The sequence below is a fragment of the Anopheles funestus genome, chromosome 2RL (assembly GCF_943734845.2).
Source record: "Anopheles funestus chromosome 2RL, idAnoFuneDA-416_04, whole genome shotgun sequence".
NCBI classification, from domain to species: Eukaryota; Metazoa; Arthropoda; class Insecta; order Diptera; family Culicidae; genus Anopheles; species Anopheles funestus.
The window spans coordinates 34,611,024-34,631,443 of NC_064598.1; the positions used below are offsets into that span (position 1 = coordinate 34,611,024).

Consider the following 20,420-nt stretch of genomic DNA (forward strand, 5'->3'; position numbering starts at 1 on the left):
CGTGCGGATGTCTAGCAAAAAGCTCAATTTCAAAATTAAAGCAAAAAAGCTTGTCACAGCCGTTGCCATATTACTTTTTTTCTATGTGTGGCGGTCGATCGTCTTTTTTTTCTCTTGCTTGCTCCTGCTTATTCTACAATTTGTTCGATTCGCGAGTTCTGTTCTGCGCTGGTGTGTCTTGCATCGCGTTCGTTCGTTCGTTCTGCCTATGGCTTGTCGGTTTGTTTCGTTTTGACTAGTGGTATAGGATTTAGACCGTACTATTATTTTAAGGTTAGGGTATCCTCGCGCGATGTGCGCAAGGGTAAGTATGATAGTCATATACTGGAGTGATATTGCCAGCTCGCCCATGTGTGTTTTCTGTAAAGATAGTAATGGTAGGAAATATCGGGAATCGATCCCAGACTTACATTTGGAGGCAATTTACCGTGGTGTTTCAAGCGTCCGCGAACCGATGGTACCAACAATTTGGCGCCAAAAGGATTGATACGGACCAGGTTTTGTTCTACGTGCAGTGCCTCGAACGAAGTTCCGATCGATGACGTCATAAACCATCAGCTGTTCTGTTATGTTGAGCACTGATCTGAACGATAATGATTTTTAGGTTGGTGTTTTTTGTACGAGTGTTTTTATTTTTGAACATAGAATGGCGATCCTCGCACACGGACCGTTTTTACGTAGCTTTATTTTGAGGATTTTACAATGATATTTGTTGAATTATGTATGGGTTTGTTATTACAATAAACATACCTTTTTTGTAGGCTTTCGTGACATCTAATATGCAAAGCCATACCAGAACATTATCAATCGTACATATTCTTGGCTATTGCTTGATACTGAATAGGATCATTACAGATGTCGCGAAGTACGTTCATGTACAGTGCACTGTTAAATGTTTCATTGCGTTTGAATTTCTACATGCGCCTTTTATTTAAAGTGCCTGAGCATCTTTTGCACGGCATCGATTGCGCTGGTAAGAAGAGAACGCTAGAGAATGTTCCGTGTGTTACGTTCAGCTGTGTTGTGATATGTTTTGTACTTAATATTATTTTTCCAGGAAGTGTCGCTACGGTCGCATCCTACAGAAACAGTTTGGCTCACGGGCTTAGCTGGTGCAATGCAATGAGCAATTCAATGAAAGGATCGATGGCAAATGAAATGTTGTGATCAGCAACTCTGGCCGGCAAAGACAAGCATTAGAAGAATGCTTCGAGGAACACTGGCCACGCAATCGATTTGTATTAAGAGAAATGCAAATAGAATTATTAGACATATTAAACTGATACAGCTGTTTATCTTTCACAACACAAAGAAAGCTGTAACGTGTTCAAAAATATGTTATAAAACATAAACAGAGCTACATTAACATAACATAGCTGTGTGTATATATTCCAATTCACAATCAATTCCAATGTTGTTTTAATTGTTTTGTTCAATCTGTTATGACTATTATTCCACAACCGTGTGAAGCTGTGGTACGTTCTTCAGAACGCCTTGTCACAAATAGTTTGCGCATTATTTCATCAGTTGATCATTTGACGACAAGCCATGCATACATTCCTTAAGATAAAAATATCGTTTGAATCATTGGGGTCACCATGCATATGCTTCCATTCATATGATACGACGTATACGCATGATACAAATGTTGGGATAATTCTGCAGTGTGAGCATATGACGAACTAGTACTTTGATGGTTCTTTATTTCACGGTCGTATATTCAAATCGGACTCCAACGCCCAAAACGTCTATTAGCTCATAACAAAATCGTGGTACAAAACAGCAACAGCTTCGACACATGAGCATGAGCTGTTGTTTTATTTTTGTATGATGTCTTGGTGCATTCGCCTCTCATAATATGAACTAATAATTATGTTAATAATAATTAATAAAAATAGGAAAACAAATGTACAGCGATTCATCAGCGATTCTGTATACGATCCCGCAAACAATTCGGATAGCTTTGATTTGTTGTTGTAAACCAATGCATTTGTTGGTGTTGTTGGTGTTTGGAGCAGTCTGACAACCGCTCGGATTGTACACTTTTGTATCGACGGTAGAACGAGCGTGAGTACGAGCAAGAGGGCATAACCCAAGAGAAGCGAACGGCATGAGAAAACTCATCAGACACGACTCGAGCTTTCTGACCGACTCTCGCTCAGTGTAAGTGCGAGCAGGCACGGGATACTGTTTAGAGGGAGACATTCCGGCATTTGCTTTTGACAAGTCGAAACTTTTTGCTTGGGGTGTGATCCTGCACTTGCGTTTGTTTTCGTTCAATGGATTCTCCGCCAGTGAAACCTCCGCGAGGAGTCAAATATACCAAAGAAACGGTAAATATCAAGATTTAACCATCCGATGTATGATTATCTAGGTACTGCTGCCCTCTGATACGCTTGCAAATTAAAGGTCTCGTGTGAAAATCTTCCCTTCAAGCGTATTGAAAAGTTTTCGAAAAGCGATGCTGTGTTTATTTTCTATAGTGGGTGGCAATCAATCAATTGGCTGGCTGATGGTGCGTCATCTCGGCCAAAGCCAAAATAGGCCAACAATAGAAGAATGCATTCCGTTAGATACCGTTGAAGTGAGCGATACAGCACGATGCGCGAAACGAAAACAAACGGTTCAGCACCAATGGGCTACCTTCACGCACCGTAGCTGTCAAATGCACACATGCAGTTTTCGATGAGAGTGTTGTTTATTATCATAACAGTGGAATTTCTATGACGAATACGCTAGTTTTTGTGTCGATTGTTCTCCTAGTTTTGTAATAGCTAACATATCCTTTTTTGGGTAGTTGTTTGAGTGAGGAATATTGGCCTCACATCAAACTACGAGCGTTAGAAGCAAGATGGTAAGCAAAACACGTCGACAGTGCCAGTACATTCCGTGTTCCGTACAGCTAGTGACATCATCTTTTGGGGGCAGACCACTCAACGAACAACGGAAGCCGATAAGATAAATGGCTGCTTATGTTGGATCCGTTGAATGTACGTCGCAAACCATTTGATAATACTTTTTCTCTGCTTCCCATTTCCAGAGCGGTTGCGGACTGCTAGTTTCTGTGATAAAAACCCTCGATGCCAGTGAAACAAACGAGCAGCGCGAACGGGAGAAGCATAAAATTGAACGGGAGTTTCGGAAAACTGATCAGCGTCTAAACGAACTCGTATCACGAAGCGATGGCGATCTTACGCGCGTTATGCAGCTGTTCGGCAAGGTGTCGACCGAAGTTACGGCCTCCCGGGAACGGATACAGGTGGTTAAAGAGAATCTCCAGTCCTGCAAACAGTTGCTGCGCTGTCGCCGCGATGAACTGAAGAAACTGTACACCGATGCCATTCAGCATAAGTACGTGCTGGAGATGTTGGATCAAATCACCGACATCCGGAAAGTGCCGACACAGCTGACTGCTTACATGGCGAAGAAACATTACCTACACGCCACCAAGCTGCTGATGGCTTCGATCGAAACAACGGACGGAAAGTTGAAGGGTGTCGAAGGGTTAAATGATCTGCGGCAAGATTTTCAAAACCGCCGCCAGCAGCTTTATGGGAAGCTGCTGGAAGAGTTGAACAAACACCTGTATGTGTCCAGCACGGCTGATGTGTTGCAGAGTTTTCAGCGTCAAGCATCCGGGCGCAACAGTCAGTACGCGGCCGGATCATCACCGTTCCAGCGCAACGTTTTGCGTCGCTCGGCAGAACGGGTGGAAGCCAACACGAAAGCGCGTAAAGCTTTGTTTGAGATCTCCAAGAATGGTACGCATGCCGGGTGGCGATTCACGTTACATTCTATTAACGAAAAACTTCTTTTGCAGGATTTTTGGATGTTGATAAGAGCGAAATAATCGAAGATACGGAACTGCTAGATCCTGATGTCAATTCGTCGTATTTCCTGAGTATAATTGTTGAATGCTTTGCATTGTTACAGAAAGTGCCTGAATCGATTGAGGTAAGTTGAAGATGTTTTACAGCTTTCGAGACATTCCTTTATTTATGATCCCTTCTCTTGCAGTCAATAAAAGTACAAATGCAAAGCGAACTACTAGCTATCGTAACCAAATCCACTCAGCACATCAATTCGCTGGAGCATCAACCGCAGACGCAACAGCCAGCACTCGGTGTTACTGGCACGCCATCATCTACGACAGTGGCTGCCTGCAATGGAACGCCCTCTGGAGCATCAAATACAGATCCGACTCAACCTGCCCAACCGGTACCAATACTCGAACTGCTCGATCTGGTGTTTAGGCAGTTTAAACTGATCGCCAACGCGCACCAGCAAGCGCTCCGTAACTATGGCAACGTCATACAACGATACAACATTCCGCAAGTGAAACCTTACGACATTATCGAGTACTGGGGACAGGCGCAAGCCGTCCTCAAGCTTGTGCTCACCGACTATTTGGACATTCAGAACGACAGTGGTGATGAAGCACTGCTATTGCGAGGTCAGTTCGCCGAACAGTCCACCAATGTGAATGCGTTCTTTAGTCGTAGAAAAACGCCGGGAAAGAAGCTACTTTTCCGCTTTGACAAATCGTCCCACACGGCGGATGCCGGAGGATCACAAGCAACGGAAGCCGAACCCGGCCAGCCGAAGGAACATCGGCGCAATCTATCGAACGTGTCGAACAGTACACCGAAGGAAGATACGCTGCTAAACAGTTCTGCTGTCAGTGCTAATTCGTCCCATTTGCTGAACAGTAGCTTCCATCAGCACCAGCCGTATTACTTCGGTGGCAAGGATAGTGCTGCTGCTGCCGAGCGACGAAAGCGTGAACGGGCGTTAGTTTGTCCCGCTGATGCATCGTTAGTGCGAAAAATCTATCTACCGCTGATGGGATACATCCAGGAGATAGAAAGCTTTATGAAATGCAAGTCTGGGTACGTTTGAACGGTGCCTTTGGGAAGTTAAATTGTGCCATGATGAATCACCGATACATTTATTTTTCAATTTACAGACAACCGTGCAGTTTGAATACGTTCCTGGCGAATTATGTAAAGGACGCTTATCTGGCACGTGGTCACAATCGAAATCTACAGTTAACGATTGAATCGCTTTCAAAAGCCCAGGATGCCTGGCGAACCATTATCAGCCCGGAGGAAATGAAGCGACTCAGCCTAACACGTCCTCTCCTGCAAAACACTCTTATCGTAGAGAATCGTTAGTGATCGTTCCGATTAGATGCACATTTTTTACCTTAGACAACATGCCTCTACTAAACATGTTTTTATTGTTAATGTCGTCGCATTTGCAGGAATTGCCGAAACGAAGAAACTCATCCAAGATCTTCCCACCTACTCTGATGAATTGTTAAAAATGGTCTGTTCACTCCTTAAGACGTACCGCGAGACGTGCCAGGCCGCATACCGAGGCATTGTCCAACCGGAAACCGAAGATAAACGAATATACAGTGTCGCCTGGCTTAAAGATGATGATATTACGCGTTTCTTAAAGTATGTATTTCCTCCAACAACAAACAAATCTAATCCCAAGCCCGCTCTTACTAACCTAACTCACCTCAACCGTAGATCGTTACCGAACTGGACGGATTTGAAATCATCGAACGCTCGGTATAGGCAGTTGCAGCAAAAGCGCCTAATCAAAACGGAACCTTCGGAGGAAGAAAGTCCAACGCAGATTCAGCAACGTAACGTGCGCGAAGCAGAAATGCTGACAAGCAATCTTGGCGAAGGTGGTATCTCACAGCAAGAGATCCTGTCCGATGTGGGCGTACTGAAGGAGCTAGCCATACTGCAGGAAAGCATGGAATGGTTTGCGAGCCGTATAACGGAGTTTGCCCAGGAGTTGAAGAAACCGATCGTCAACGGAATGGTAACAGCATCACCCGTTTCAACGCCCGGTTCACCTTCACCAGCGGGCACAGCAACGATCGTGAACAGTCCGGTTATCGTAAAGGATGGCATGATTAAGGTGCTCATCAATCTTGCACTGGAATTTGAGGAACTGGCCAACACCTGTCTGCTGGTGCTACATCTTGAGGTGCGTGTACAGTGTTTCCACTATCTCCGTTCGAGCCCCTCGGACCGTTACAAGGCAAACAATCCGAACAAGAACGATTCGCTCGAACCGGACGCAAAGGTGCTGAAGCTAACGAAGGTGCTATCGGACATGGACGAGGCACTGAGTTCAACATTGCATCCGAGGAAAACTAAAGTAAGTTAACTATGTTCTGTTAAGTTAAGAGAGAATGTTCTGAACATATGTTTGAACGCGCTCTTTTACAGTACGTCTTCGAAGGACTGGCACATCTGGCGGCGCGAATCCTTATCATGGCCGCCAACTCCATGGAGTACATCGATCATTCGGGCGTACAGCGAATGTGCCGGAATGCATTGGCTCTACAGCAAACGTTAAGCAGCATTACCGCTTCGCGGGAAGTCGCACTGGATTATGCACGTTCCTTCTACGAAATGTTCTACCTAGATCCAGAGGTAACAATCTCTTACCATTAAGCGATACAACGTTCTCTAACTACTGTTTTTATACACTTCAGGAAATTCTCACATCAATCGTGGAAAAGGGTGCTCAGTTTACGGAGATGCAATATCTGAATGCGCTGCAGTTGATCTTCCGGAATCGTGGTATCGTAGATCCGGCCGTTGTCGGTACCTACCAGCAGAAGCTTTCCGATCTGCTCGGCACGAAACCGGCACTTGGCGTGACTGTTTAATGCGCCACTAGTTTGGAGTGTTTGTAGTGGCGGGTAACAAAACCCCGAACGCGTATACAATTGTTTACTAGCAATTACTGCCGCGCCTAGAAACTAGCATGTATGTATAGGAGTGCGTTTGTTTAGCGTAGCACCAAAAACGTTCCGAATCGCACCACTTGTTGTTTTCTTGGGTAAGCATGAATGTATGGCCTTACGTTGGGCAAAGTACGCTGCAGTGGTGTTAGTAGTAACAAATGGCATTGCAAGGCTTGTGCGCGATAGGAAAGCAAAAAAAAAACGTTAAAAAGAACGATCAACGCTGCTTTTGCGTTCGCGTGTGTGTAGGTATGGCCAAAGGTTGTACCAGACCTTTAGCACACCAGTGGCACAAATTCAAATTTTCGACTCAACTCTATGGTGAATTGATGTATCAAACGAAGTTTCTTCACCAGAGCTGTGACATTACCGCGATGTTATGGTGAGCGTTCATGTCAACAAAGCAAAGCGAAAGTGGAAGTGCTTAGCTGTACAGTTTCATTTAAAAGTGTTGCGGTAAAATAAGCACTATGCGATCAACTTCATCTGGCCGCACGAAAAGCCGTGAACTAGAAGGACAACGAAAGTCCGGTGCGTTTACTGGCGCGCGGCACAGATTCCGAAAGCCTATGAAAAGCACCATGGTGAAAAAGATCAAAAAGGTGAGTCGAAACAGGACTGCTAACCGGCAGCAGTTTCGACTCACCATGTATGGAGTTGTCAAAATTTTCGACCCGCCGAAACTGAGTCGATATATGAGTCGAAAATTTGAATTTGATGCGTTTTGTGCCACTGGTGCAGTTAAGCAGGCTTGTTAGGGAAACGACACGTATCATACAAGCAACTATTAGTAGCTTTGCAGCGTGCATAGTGACGCTACTGTTCGTTATTCCAGGCAATGGTACCTAACCATTGCGGGGTTCATAAAAAGAAAGGAAGGCTCAATCTTCCCACTGTGCTAAAACTCTTGCTATTAACAGGTAGCGTATTTTTCCATGTAGAGCTTGTAGTAAAGAGGTTTTTTTTTGCTATCAAAAATTTCCAAACACATCCTGTTACGTTTAGTTAAGCAATGCATATCACCATTTCCAGATTGTTTCAAATTATTTATTTTCCTTGGTAAATGATAACAATTTAACTTTATCGAATAACGATCAATTTATTTTGGCTCGCAAAGCTAATCAACATTAAGTTTATGCTGATGCTAACCGTAAAACATTTCTGTTTTCCCTCTCTTTCCCAATGCAAATAACATTCGAAAATCTTCCGTTCCCACAGCGTAAACAGCTGTCTTTCTAGTTTACTCCCCAATGGGTTTTCAACCTCCCCATCCGCAACGCAGCGCCCGTACACTGTGGTGCGAACTGACCGACTATTCAGTATATAGGACAAATATAAACAAATTCAACAACTGAAATCAAAACAGGACAATTGAATCGATCTGCACCTAGACAGCAAATAAATCCATCCGAAGACCACCTTTTCCCCCGGGCGTGTTAAGTTTAAGTTTCGGAAGTGAATGCTGTGATTCAACTTTGCGTGTTCCAGATGGGAAGATTGCGCGTTTTCCCGATTCTGCTTGTTTTACTCCCCGTCATACGGGGTGGGATTTGTAAACAATGGCACGAAATCACCTCGTACACACACAACCCGAGAGAGGGAGAAAGACGGAAGCGCATCCAAGGCACACAGCGTGTGACGAACGTTGACGATTGCGCCAGCCAGAAGTCAAGAAAAGGGGAGAAGAAATTTACATCGAGTTTTTTTGGTGGAAAACCAAATCGAAAAGTTGAGACTTTAACATTTGTTTACACTACCACACTGACCACACGGTGTAAGATTTTGCCATTGCTTTGCTGGATGGAAGCTGTACCAGCAAAGGATTTTATTTAGTTCAACTGTCAAGGTCAGTGATGTGATGAAATTTTTTAAACTATTTTCTATTATTTTTTCCATCTTCACTTTATAAATTTCGACGGTCACTTTGGCTTCTTTCTTTGTCGGCTAAAACTCATCATAAATCATCTACGTAACGTAGATTTGTAGACATTTTTTCCCGACCAAATGTTACATGTTTTTCGCAAATCTTTTGCTCGATTTCACACACAATTTTTATCGGTGCTTTTCTTTCAGAGACTAAAGAAACCTCGTCCCCTATTGACTTTAAGCAATGTAGGAAAGAAACGATGTGGTTGTTTTTCGCGTAAAGAAACAATGTTGAAGTGTAAGGGAACACTCCAAAGCAGCTAAGCTAAGCCCTGCCAAAAAGGAAGGAAACATGTTGGTATGAACAATCGCTGCCTATTTCTATGGGGGTTTGATCTGATGGGATTGAAACAGTTGGAGCAAAATAAGGCTAAGGTACGAAACTTGAGATGAATATGATAAAATGAATAATGTGTTATAATTTTTCATTCACGACAAGTGTTGGAATGGGTCGGGAAAACAACGTCCCCTCATCGATGGAAGATGGTTGTGCATAAATTTAACTACATAAAAGATTATTTTTATAAAAAATATTCCTCCTTTGACTGCTTCCCGAACTCCATACCGCCTACCTTTATGCAATGTTAAATATTTGCGAAAGAAAGCAGGAAAATCATCTGTTTTATGATTGATTTATGAATAAATACGAAATCCATTCCCTGAATGCACTCATCAACCGCATTGCTGCACATGCTTTCCATCCCATCCGGTCCAGTATTTACACCGCTCGGTCACCAATGAATTCCCCGTGTTGATTTACTGTTAATCGAACAGGTTGGTTTGATTTCCTTTTTCCCATCCATTCCTCGTTTTCCTCCACCCACCCGGGAACAAGAGTCGTAACAGATGAAGCGCAAAAGAAAAGCCGGAAATGCAGGGAAAATTTTGCAAACATTGAGAAACCAACCGAACTCCCATTCCCCAGCTGCCCAGTGATTCGCGACGATGGGTTTTGTGCGCGACGCAGGACGGATGGTTTAATATTTCCACCTGGCGGTCGCCCACAAAGTCTGTCCATCCGTCAACCGATCCGGTAATCAACAACCGGAACTCGTTGCAAACGGAACGCGCATGAAGGGAAGAGGAAATAAATTTTACATTAATCATAGCTCGCACACAAATACCTTTCTGAAGGTTGAGTGGTAGAGATTTTTTTTGTTTTTCAATCTACTTGCGATTTTTTCCTCTGTTTGCTCACAATTTTTTATTCACCTTCCTTTTTTGTAGTTGAAGAAAATTTATGCAACTCCCTTTCTGTCCCTCTACCGACGTTGTCAAGGGCAGAACTTTCACAACGGAATATCGAATAATTTATATTTAACTCTTCATTTTTGCAGATTTTGTTTTCAATGTTTTTTTGTTTTACAAAAAAAGTGTAAAAAACTATTTTTTTAAGGTTTGACACTCATGATTTATTCGTTTGCAGTTCGTTTTTCATTGTAGGAACAATGTTTATTTTAAAAGATGATTATTCTTTTTATTTAAGCGTAATTATTTCCTTCCGCGTGAAATCTCGCGATCGCAAATCGAATTTTCGTTGCGCCTGGAAGTATGCAAATGAACGCTTATTGGATGTAATGAGGCGGCTAATAAGATAACACACACACATTGCATATATTTAGGCTCAATGTATCCTTCGTTCAAACTTGCTATAAATCGCTATCAAATGCTCAAACTTATCAATAAACTTTCAAACGTATTTTCCAATGCTTCAATAGAGTTCGATTTTTGTCCCTGGTTCCTTCAAATTTATCACCACCAAGTGAAATTAATGAAACCGAGAACCCTTCCATGTTCATAATGGAAAGTGCACATAATGAAGGAAAACAAATTGCTTCTTGGTGTCAAAACATCATTCCAGAGTGGTGTCACATTTCACCTACCTACTCCCTACCCTCCCTGGTGCAGTCTCCTACTTTCTCTGCAACCCTTCAAAGCAACTCGACCATCCCCTACCGATAACACACAAAAATGAAGCAATTATTAGAACCAAAACGAAAGGGGATTCATCGTAACACCCGAAAAAACCCTTAACACCGTGACGAGAAAGCGTGCAAACGAGAATCAATTGAGAGTGCAATTATTACATTCACGCTCCCTCCTCCGTAATAATAAAGCGCACTTTATGTTTGCGCCGTCATACCACTGATGTACCAGCATATTAAAAATTGTGCATATTTTTTCGTATGTTGCAAAAATTGCTTCAAAACCAATAAATAACCTTGCATGGAGGTTCGTGTTCGTACGTATGTTTGTACCTCTAAGAAATACTTCGAAAGATCCTGAATTTTGACCTGCTGCTTGCTGCTCCGCTTGACGCGTTATCTGCACGCACAATCGGAAGGACCGGTGATCCTACGTAAACATGTAAAATATGTTCCATTCTAACAGCCCCTGGTCCTGGTTCTTTTTATGTGATCGGATCGATTCTTTGTGGGCTTTGCCTTTTTTTGCCACCAATGCTATTTACTGCTGTTTACCTTTTCCGTTGATCAAATTTGGCAAGGTGCTTCATACAGTCCTTCGCGTTTGCTTAGGTGTATGTCGGCCTGTATCAGATTGTTGAACAGTGTGCAAGGATAAGAACGTTTGAAGTTGACCATGCGATGCCATAAAACAGCAGGTGTCAAATGTGGGTTTTTTGGTCGATCATAAATAAATACGTTTGATGGCAATGTTACGCCGTAGTGCTTCACTTCGTACCAGGCAAACACCTTGCTCTGCACGAAAAATAACTTACGAAAAGGAAATGTGAATAGCGTTCTATACCTGCTACACATTAAATAGGAAACAAATAAACTCTTGAGGTGATATTAAAGCAACAAAATGAGAGAAGAACTTCCTTTTGAATTCATTTCCCATGTGAGAAAGATTGAACATAATACAAGAACAAAAAAAAAAGGAAAAACCACTCCAAACCAGATAGGAAAATGCACGAAAAGAAAATGGGTGAGATAATGCGTACACATTAACATCTCATTCTGGATCCACCGCCGGTCGGGCATAATTTAAACATTATCTTTCACCAACTTCATGAAATCAAATGAGACGGTCCAGTGTACTGGGGGCACAGAGTACACACGATCGGGAACTCGTCGTGCATAATAATGCACCTTTTTTTTCTTCTTGTGCACTCTGCTCATGAAAGCTTCGTGCAAACGACCACTTTGCACCACTTTACTGTTGCTCAGGACGTTGATAACATTTTAATTAAATCCATCCTCCATGCAATCATGAGCATCCATTGTGCCAGCTTTTAGGGATGTGGCACAATTCTGTTACTCAGTTTTGTCTTTTTTGTTTCTACCAAAACGTTTCACAAATTTGCAAGTGTAACTTCAACTCCACGTGTTAAGGTACGCACACTGCACGTGTTTGAGGAGTTCTTTTAATAACTAGAGCGGAAGTTAGAACCGGCTTTCATCTGAGAAGACACACGAAAATGCGCATTCATTTGCGCATTTACACACACAAAAGCCACCCGTGAAGAAGCTACAGCTTGTTGTGGCGTAGAAGAGAAATTCAAAAAAGGGTCACGGGAAAAAAAACGGTAACTTACCTGGGTGCGAAACCCGAACACAAAGTGGGTAAGGTAAAAATGTGTCGAAGTCATCCCTCCAGAGGGAAATGGTATTTGTCACCAAAGTAAAGGATGAAAAAAAAAATACGAAAAACAAGAAATGCCACTTTTCCAGACAAGTGTATTCTGCATGGAACATTCTTTCGAAACGGTGTCTTATCTCCCGTAGGGACGCGTGTTACGTAAACTGGGAGGTTGCTGTTGACCTACTATTTTTGAACTCAATCCAACATAACGGGAACGGGAAGAGCATGGACACGTGGAGTGCAGACCCTGTCGATGCTAAATGTGCTGAAATTCATTCATGTGTTCATTCCCTTTTTGGCAAGCAAAATCTGTAATTAAATCAGGCAACCTGCATGCCCATTGCATAGCTAATAATTAGTGACAATTATCGGTTTGAACTCCACAGCACCATGTGTGAGGATGAAAGATGTCATCAGGAATGGTTAATAACCGAACGCCGAGAAGGGAACATTCGGTTCAATTATACGCATCAACGAACGGACAGTAATGTTGTCGGCACCTGGCACAACCTGGGATTCGAGATGTAATCTGAACCTTCAAAGCGCGGGAAGCCATCGCATATCTTGCGTCAAACAACAACAAGAACTTCCTCAAAAACGTCCAAAAACGGGGCTGAAGGGTTGTGAGAAACGCGGGATGGTAATTGATGTGGTCGCGTTTCGTTTTTGGGCAATTTTCGTACGCTCCGAGAGAATGTAACAGAATCCCTTTTCTGGGCAGAGCGCCAGAAGGGGTTGAAAAACTTTTGGCACATTTCAGCACAATTTACTCGGTCACAGGATGAAGCCCAAGAAATGTGAAAGAGTTTGTGTTGCATGTGGTACAGTGTTTTTTTTTTTCATCCTGAATCAATCAAATTGTGATGGCGCACAATTGAGTGGAGGAAAAAATTGATGCGTAATTATTCGTGGGAATCATGGCTATGGCACATGATTCCTTATTGCAAAAGTGCGATGCACGCGCATTGAGCTATGTTTTTCAGTAAGACACCTGAGCTGCTGAGTTTCTTATTCCCAGGCTGGGTTTCTTATTCTTCTCTAAAGCAAACTTATTGAAATTTCTTTATAAAAAGTTTGCAAACTTACGGTTTAGTACTGTAAGTGCAGTGAGCTAACAAAAAGCAGGATGAATTGCATACTTTTAGGCGATATGAAGCAGAACACTAACAGAGATCATTAAGGGCAAAACAAAAGAAGAAACTTAAAATTTCATTGATTTGTTTTACTCTACTGAGTATTATAAAAAGCATTAAATTTATTTACAAATTAAAATCCATTTTATATTCCGCAAACAATAATGGAATTTAAAAACTCAATTGTGTGATGTTTTTCAGTAAGACGACCAGGCTGAGTTTCTTATTCTTATCCAAAGCAAATTTATTGAATTTTTTTATAAAAAGTTTGCAAATTTACGGTTTAGTACTCTAAGTACAATAAACCAACAAAAAGTAGGAAGCATTGCCTACATTTAGGCGAGATGATGCATAGCACTAAAGTAGCTATTAAGAACAAAACAAAAGAAGAAACTAAAAAATATTTAGTTTTTTTGAGTATTATAAAGAGAATCGGGTTTATTTAAAAAATAAAATTTATTTTTTTATTTATTTCACAAACAACAACGCAATTTCAAAATTCAAATTACTCCATTTTTAGGATAACGAAGGATGACGAATATTCGGGATAGGGAAGATATAAAAAAAACAATCCACAAAATGCCAAGATACATTTATGCATTCTATTGCATATTTAACACTTGCATATATCACACATCAGCAAAAAAAAAGTACGCATACCACTACATCAAACTTCACTTCAATAGTTGAAGTAAATTAATCCCCCGTTTTTTTTTGTTTTTGTACACTTTGTTCATAGTTTACCATTCGATCGAATCCAGATTTTGGTTCCGCAGATTTCCACAACGTTCATTCTCATTTTGATTGGTTAATGCATATGCAAATAGGTATATCATCCTGTTCGCATCCAGCACAGTCTAGAACAAAAAGTAGCTGAAAAATCCTCCCTCATCCCCCGTTGGACTAACCAAATCAGCGACACGTTTTAACAGATGGTAAAATTCTCGCCGCCCCCGTAAAACTTCACTCCAAATCGTGCTCCTGACCACTTTTGTTCCGCGCCTTTCGCTTGGACTCGCTGTAACACCGTTCCAATAGCCCTTCGTATTGAACGTAGTGTTCATCGGGTTACCATTCGCCTATATCCTTAACAATATCGGCAGGATGCAAATGCAGAATGAATGCGCATGAACTTGAACTCCCTTCGCGCGAAAACTGGCCAAGGGTGTTTTGAGGGGTGCTAGATAGTGGGTGGCATGGTCCCGATGCTATCGTGCTCTATAATCGACCAAGAGTGCAAGAAGCGAAAGTAGAAGCAGCATAAAACAAAGAGATATACGCCGTCCGTTTTTCCGTCCCAAGAGCAACGAGGCGGTTGTTTGTGAGTTGTTCCCGGCTTAGAAAACCGGCGGCTCGTCCGTGGCGTTTCGGTTTGTTTACCGACAGCAACCGATGCTTTTATGTATGAGGGAGATGTGCGGTAAGCATGCGAAGCATAAGAACAATTTGAGCAGTCGGGCCCAAGTTGCCCGAAGTAAAAAAAACATCGCATCGCAGCTGAAGAGCGAAGAAGAGAATAAGAACTGGAGCGAGCGTCTACATTGAGCTGGAGAAGCAGTGCATGTTCACAACAATATTCTACAAGGACATAAGACCTATATTAAATTATTTTATATTCAAAGCAGACATGTTTCATGTCGAAATAGTACAAGAACTTTCGAAACAAATTTGTTTAAGTAAAAAAAAACATTAACTATTCTGTATGAACGTTTCTCTATCGAAAACCAACCTAAAAATTTTAATTTATTTTATATAGACGGACAGCAGCTAAAGATTTAGCATATTAAATTGATAACATCCGTTAGAAATGATGGAATAATTTAATTAGAATTTGCAAAATTTAAAGTGTAACGATTGTTGTCTAAATTCATAAATTACCCGTATTTACAAAATGGCAATTTTCTTTTATTTTTATATATAGAAATATCTTAAATGGTGGGGCGACTCGGTGGAATATGAGATAAACGGGGTCGGTTCCACCCGATAGGACCGGGTATCAAATCCCATCCGGACCGCGTCCCCTCGCAGCAAGAACTGACTATCCTGTAACGTGGTCAAAATAAGTCTTGGTTCGACCTGGCCCGTTCTTAAGACGCAAAAAATGGAAAAAAAAACATTAGAAAAAAAATATGTAAAATGCCCTCCAACACCAAAAAGATATCAAAAATTATGTCCATCCGTAAACAACGCACACTCGTTGTGCGGCTCGTGCGATGTTTTATGCTCTCACCGCAATACTCCCGTACGCATTCGTTCATTCGTTTGCGGCAACCCTTCGTGAGCGGGCGTAAAGTGCTGTAGTGCGCATTTTCGCAAACCCATCAACATTTCCGTCATCCTTTCTAGAACCAAGCCAAAAAGGTGGTGCTCTTTCGGGAAAAACGTGCACATGTGTGTGTGTGTGTATTTGTTGTTGTGTGCGGGTGAGTGAACATTTCGATGCTTCTCCGGTTTTGCCGGTTTTTCTACTGCCGGCTGTGTGTGTGCGCGCGCGCTCCTACAACCAAAACCAAAACCGTGCAGAATCGTACGCATCCTTCCGATACGTGAATGATGCGACCCTTGTTGTAGGTGTGAGTGCGTCGCGATTTTGTCACGGCGTATTAAAGGATTCCAGCGGACGGCCGTTTGTTAAAGGGGCAATCCGTACATTGCTTTTTAAATTTTGTTGGCAACGATTTTTGTTGGCAACGATTCGAAAGAATGTGTCCCTGACTTGACCAACCATTCAAAACCAGCAACAAAAAAAACGGATGCGGTAACAAGGTGCAAAGGTGTATGTGTGTGTGACGGTTGTGTAGGAGGATATAAATGGAATATCGTGTAATGTGCTGTGTCGTTTGAATGCCGAATGTTTGTGAATCTTTTCGTTTCTGTTTTCCCTCCCAGGGGGGGGGGAAGCCGCGAAAACATCAGCACGTGATTGTGGAAGATTACAAAACACAACAACAACAACAAAAAAGTGGTGAAAAATATTTACGCGAACGCGTAAACATAACGCTTGGCGGCGGATTGCAAAGACATTACGCAAATGCTTTGTAAATTTCAAACCCAACCCAAGATGGAAAATCCGAAAACCCCCGAAACGAAAAAAAAAACGCAAACAAAGTACTGGGTTTTGTTTGAGTCATGTTTTTTGGGTGGAAGATTTCAACCTTCCGCATCGTAAATTAGTGCAAACGAAGGAGATAAAAAAAGGAGTTTTCCACACACGAAAAAAAACCCGCTTAAATTTACCAAAAAAGTTCTTATCACCACATAAAAGTTTGAAAAGTTGCTTCATTTTCTGCTCGGTTGCACCTGATCACTTTTGCACACAGCAGTAGGGAAGAGTTTTTCGACTGAAGAAAGTGAAGAAAGTGTATTTTATGCTAGAGGTTTTCCGTTCACCGTTGCTATGTTGATTGTGGCCAACTGTGTTGAAAGAGTTTGTGATCCTAGCTATCGGTGTTTGGGGAATGGAAGGGAATGCCGAGTGTCTTCTGTGTCAAGTGTGCCGGAGTGTCTTTGCGATTTGTTCCGTACCGGTGCTGACCTTCGGGGAATCGATTTTCTCTTTTTGCAGGTGGCAGAGACCTCAACCTTCTAAAGGAACCGCTAGAAGGCAGAACGTCACTCGAACACGTGCGTCATCAAGGATGTGAGTGAAAAAAAAACACGAAAGATTTGTTGCAATCCGTGCAAAATACGGAAATGTGCAAATTGCATGTTGCAGTTAGCGTTAGTTACGATCTAATTAATTTACAGTGATAAGTGATGATTAGTGGATTAGTGTGGGTGAAAACATAAATTTTTCTGGCTACGGTGCTTTTACTCGTGTACTTTTGGGCGTCTGATTTGAAGTCCTTCTCTTGCGTAAGCTTTTCCAAACATAAAAGTGCTTAATGTCCTCAAGTGTGTGTGTGTGTGTGTGTGTGTGTGTGTGTGAAAGTGATGAGTAAAAATTTTTTAAAATAAAACCAGAGTGTTTACACTAACGAAAGTGAAGATTTTAATTATAATTTAAGTGTTTTTGTCAAGCGTGAACAAAGTGCTAAGAGTGAAGGTAGATATCAATTTTTACGGATTTTACCATAACGGACGCTTCAGAAAAGTAAGTATATTTCATAATTTTATAATTTACAATTGTTGTTAATTGTTATCGCATTAAACAATTTGAATGATTTATTTTTATTCGGTTAAAATTTTTTGTACCCAAAATTTGAATTTATTATTTAATGCAATTTCTATCTGAAGTTATGAAGTGAAAAAACAAGAAATATTGCGCCGTTTTAATGAGGCTTCTTAAAATAATCGCATCATTCATATTTACCATAGGAAGCCAACAAAAATGTATTCATCTCCGTTCACAAATCTCCATTCAAAAATGTAAACCATAAAAATACGTTTCAAATTCTCATTCTCATTCATTTTCGATAAGGTCACATTTGTGTAACGCCATCGATACTGCCAATTACAATTACATAAAAGGTTTGTCACTTCCATGGATGCAACAGCATCCATTGTATTGCATTTACGGTGCAAATGGAGGAGGAAAATGTGTATGTGTGAAAAATGATAAATTTTTAAACTGCGAAACGATCGGTTGACTTCAACTTCGGTCGTAAATTATGCCACGGAACACATTTTCCGCTCAATCACATCACGATTACGTGGTGGATGTTTTTATATGCGAAAGTCGATCATAAATATTGTATTGCAATGCTTTTAATACGTTACAATCCGATTGCATGGAAGTGTGCATGGTGACATTTACGTCATGCAATAAGTACGATAAGCTTTTGTTCATGACAAATACATAATTCTCACATTAATCTCCAAATAGCAGAAGTATTTACTACATCCAAAAAACCAACTCCTCTCCCACTTAATAATTAGGTCAGAAACGGCTCCCACCTTCACGATCAGCAAGAATTCTTTATCATTCTGCTGAAGTGTCAGCTTCCTTAATGCTTCATTATGCTGCTACCATCTCAAAGCTTAGGAGAACCACTTCCACAGTAATAGTGTCCCTTATTCGCAGGTGTGGCCAATCATCTCGTAAACAGCGTCCATCCGAATCGTTCACGTAAAATAACGTACGGCCATCGGGCTAATTCTAGCCGTGTTTGCCACTCCGTCATTGTTGCTGTTTTTATTTTCCCCTTTTTGGTGGTGTGTTCGGACTGATGACGATTCAGCGTAATTCCGTAACTGATTGGACTGAATAATTTATTCTATCAGCTTTTCTTCGTTTTTTTTTTTTGGCCAAGGAAGAAAATAATGCTCACCCAAACGTGAATGTGGGTTGTTGGAAAAAGCATGAATTTAAGCAAGTTTAATACTTGAAATATAATTTTGTACAAAACTATAAATCTATTTATTTATCCATTTTTTAAATAACAAAATGAAATAATGTGAAAAAATATTTTGTTTTTCCTCTGAAACTCCCAAGCCATCTGATAATAGTTCACTGGAAAAACTAGTCCCTTCGGTATGTACCATCATTCCTACAGCTTAGCATTTTGTCCAACACGTCAGACCGAATCTTCTCAACCGTCTGATGTTTGCTGGGAAAATACACCCCCAACCCCCCCCCCTGCCACCCCCATTCCGTACAAATGGAAAGCCGAGCGTGGTGTGGAAATGAAAGGAGTCACAAGCAAAATGTTACGATTAGGCGTGCTCCATTGAAAGGGAAAATAACACCCGAACACATAAAAAGCATCCAGAATGCCTAAAGGCCTACGATGGTGATGGTACAGGAGGGCAACAACCAAAAAAAAAAACAAGAACCATGTCCGACGCGCGTGCTAGTGAAATCTTTCCACGTGCGGGAAATTGGTCCCAGAGATTGCAAAAGGTCGATCCGTGTAGTTGGGGCATTTGGATGGGAAGAAAAAGGAGTCTAGTAGCTGCGCCAAAGCGTTAGGAAAAAAAAGACTGAAGCTTTCACTATTGCGAACACGTACCGGCACTTTTACATGTGTTTCATTAGCACGTCGTCCAGCGGCAAGGACAAAGCCCTAGCACGGTAGGCTTACAATGGGGAGGGGGTGGGTTTTCTCGCTCTTTTTATTCCATTCTTTTGCCATAGTTTCAACCATCATTAGCTACCATTTACCCAGCCGAGGGCCGAGGAAGCGTGGGCTTTTGCTTCAGTTTTATTCTGTATTTTCTTACTGAACTTTTTCGGAGCACAGTGAGACGCCGATCGGATCGCTCCTGATAAGGGAATGCCGGTATTGGGGTAAAAAAAGTCCCAATAATATTACTTGCGATAATAATACGACGACGATGATGATGATGAGCAGTAGCGGGTGAATGGCCTAAAAATGCGTATTCCATCTTTTAGCAGTTCATGCGTGATTTCACGCTGGATTAGCCGGAGTTTACGATTGGCAATGAGCGCTTATGATTATCTTCACAGCCGATAAGTGAAATCCGCATAATGGGATGGCTGATGGTTATAACATTGAAGGTCTTAAATTAAACGGCTTTATTGCATATTACAGCAATGTGAATATAATATCAATTTCACACACACACAAAAAAACGAATTCTAAAAAAGTCTTTCTCTAACGAAAAAAAAAACAAAGTTATTATTAAATAACTATCAATTTGTAAACCAAATAGTAGGATGAAATCAAACTTTAATTATAACAAAAACACAGCATCACATTTCCATGCTCACACATGAACCGAAACCAAATTGCATTTGTTCCACCGTTTAGGCTTTTGTTTTCCGATTATTGGTTTGAACGATTTCTATGGAAATTAGCTTCAACTAAAATAGCAATTTACGTTCCAGTATTCCGCCAGTGTTAGCAATTTAATTCCATTTAACATATCCTTTGTTGGATTCTGTTGCTTTTGCCTAACAAAAACTAATTAGTCCGCATTTCGTATTTTCCATCCCACCCCGGGAAAAAGGCTTTACCGATGTAGGATTGCCATTTTGTTTTCTAGTTTTTCTGTTTATGCTAAATCCTAGCCAG

General features: G+C 41.4%; 2 protein-coding genes across 4 annotated transcripts in view; both read left to right on the plus strand.

Annotated features, from left to right (window-relative positions):
* Nucleotides 1–1,621: 1,621 nt before the first annotated feature.
* LOC125760994 (exocyst complex component 4) lies at nucleotides 1,622–7,053 on the plus strand. Of its 2 annotated transcripts, none has more exons than XM_049421708.1 (9): nucleotides 1,622–2,333; nucleotides 3,041–3,761; nucleotides 3,821–3,954; nucleotides 4,018–4,889; nucleotides 4,967–5,169; nucleotides 5,264–5,462; nucleotides 5,538–6,183; nucleotides 6,255–6,461; nucleotides 6,524–7,053. In XM_049421708.1, the coding sequence occupies exons 1-9, from the start codon at nucleotides 2,280–2,282 to the stop codon at nucleotides 6,698–6,700; spliced, it is 3,213 nt and encodes a 1,070-aa protein (XP_049277665.1). In that variant the 5' UTR covers nucleotides 1,622–2,279; the 3' UTR covers nucleotides 6,701–7,053. The 2 variants fall into 2 exon arrangements, with proteins under 2 accessions (XP_049277665.1, XP_049277666.1); XM_049421709.1 differs by lacking the exon at nucleotides 1,622–2,333 and adding an exon at nucleotides 2,365–2,854.
* Nucleotides 7,054–15,092: 8,039 nt separating this feature from the next.
* Nucleotides 15,093–20,420, plus strand: part of LOC125760992 (protein tincar) — a 97,603-nt gene continuing 92,275 nt past the window's right edge. Inside the window, exons 1-2 of one of the 2 annotated variants that reach the window (XM_049421704.1) lie at nucleotides 15,093–15,866; nucleotides 17,009–17,536. The gene's annotated coding sequence lies outside the window, so the exon portion shown is untranslated. The remainder of the gene's footprint in view (nucleotides 15,867–17,008; nucleotides 17,537–20,420) is intronic. The other variant, XM_049421705.1, reaches the window with a different exon arrangement.

Coding starts and splice junctions, on each gene's coding strand:
- LOC125760994 (XM_049421708.1), top strand. CDS start 2,280: ATGGATTCTCCGCCAGTGAAACCTCCGCGAGGAGTCAAATATACCAAA. Junction 2,334..3,040: donor TCAAATATACCAAAGAAACG/GTAAATATCAAG, acceptor TCCCATTTCCAG/AGCGGTTGCGGACTGCTAGT. Junction 5,463..5,537: donor GATATTACGCGTTTCTTAAA/GTATGTATTTCC, acceptor CCTCAACCGTAG/ATCGTTACCGAACTGGACGG.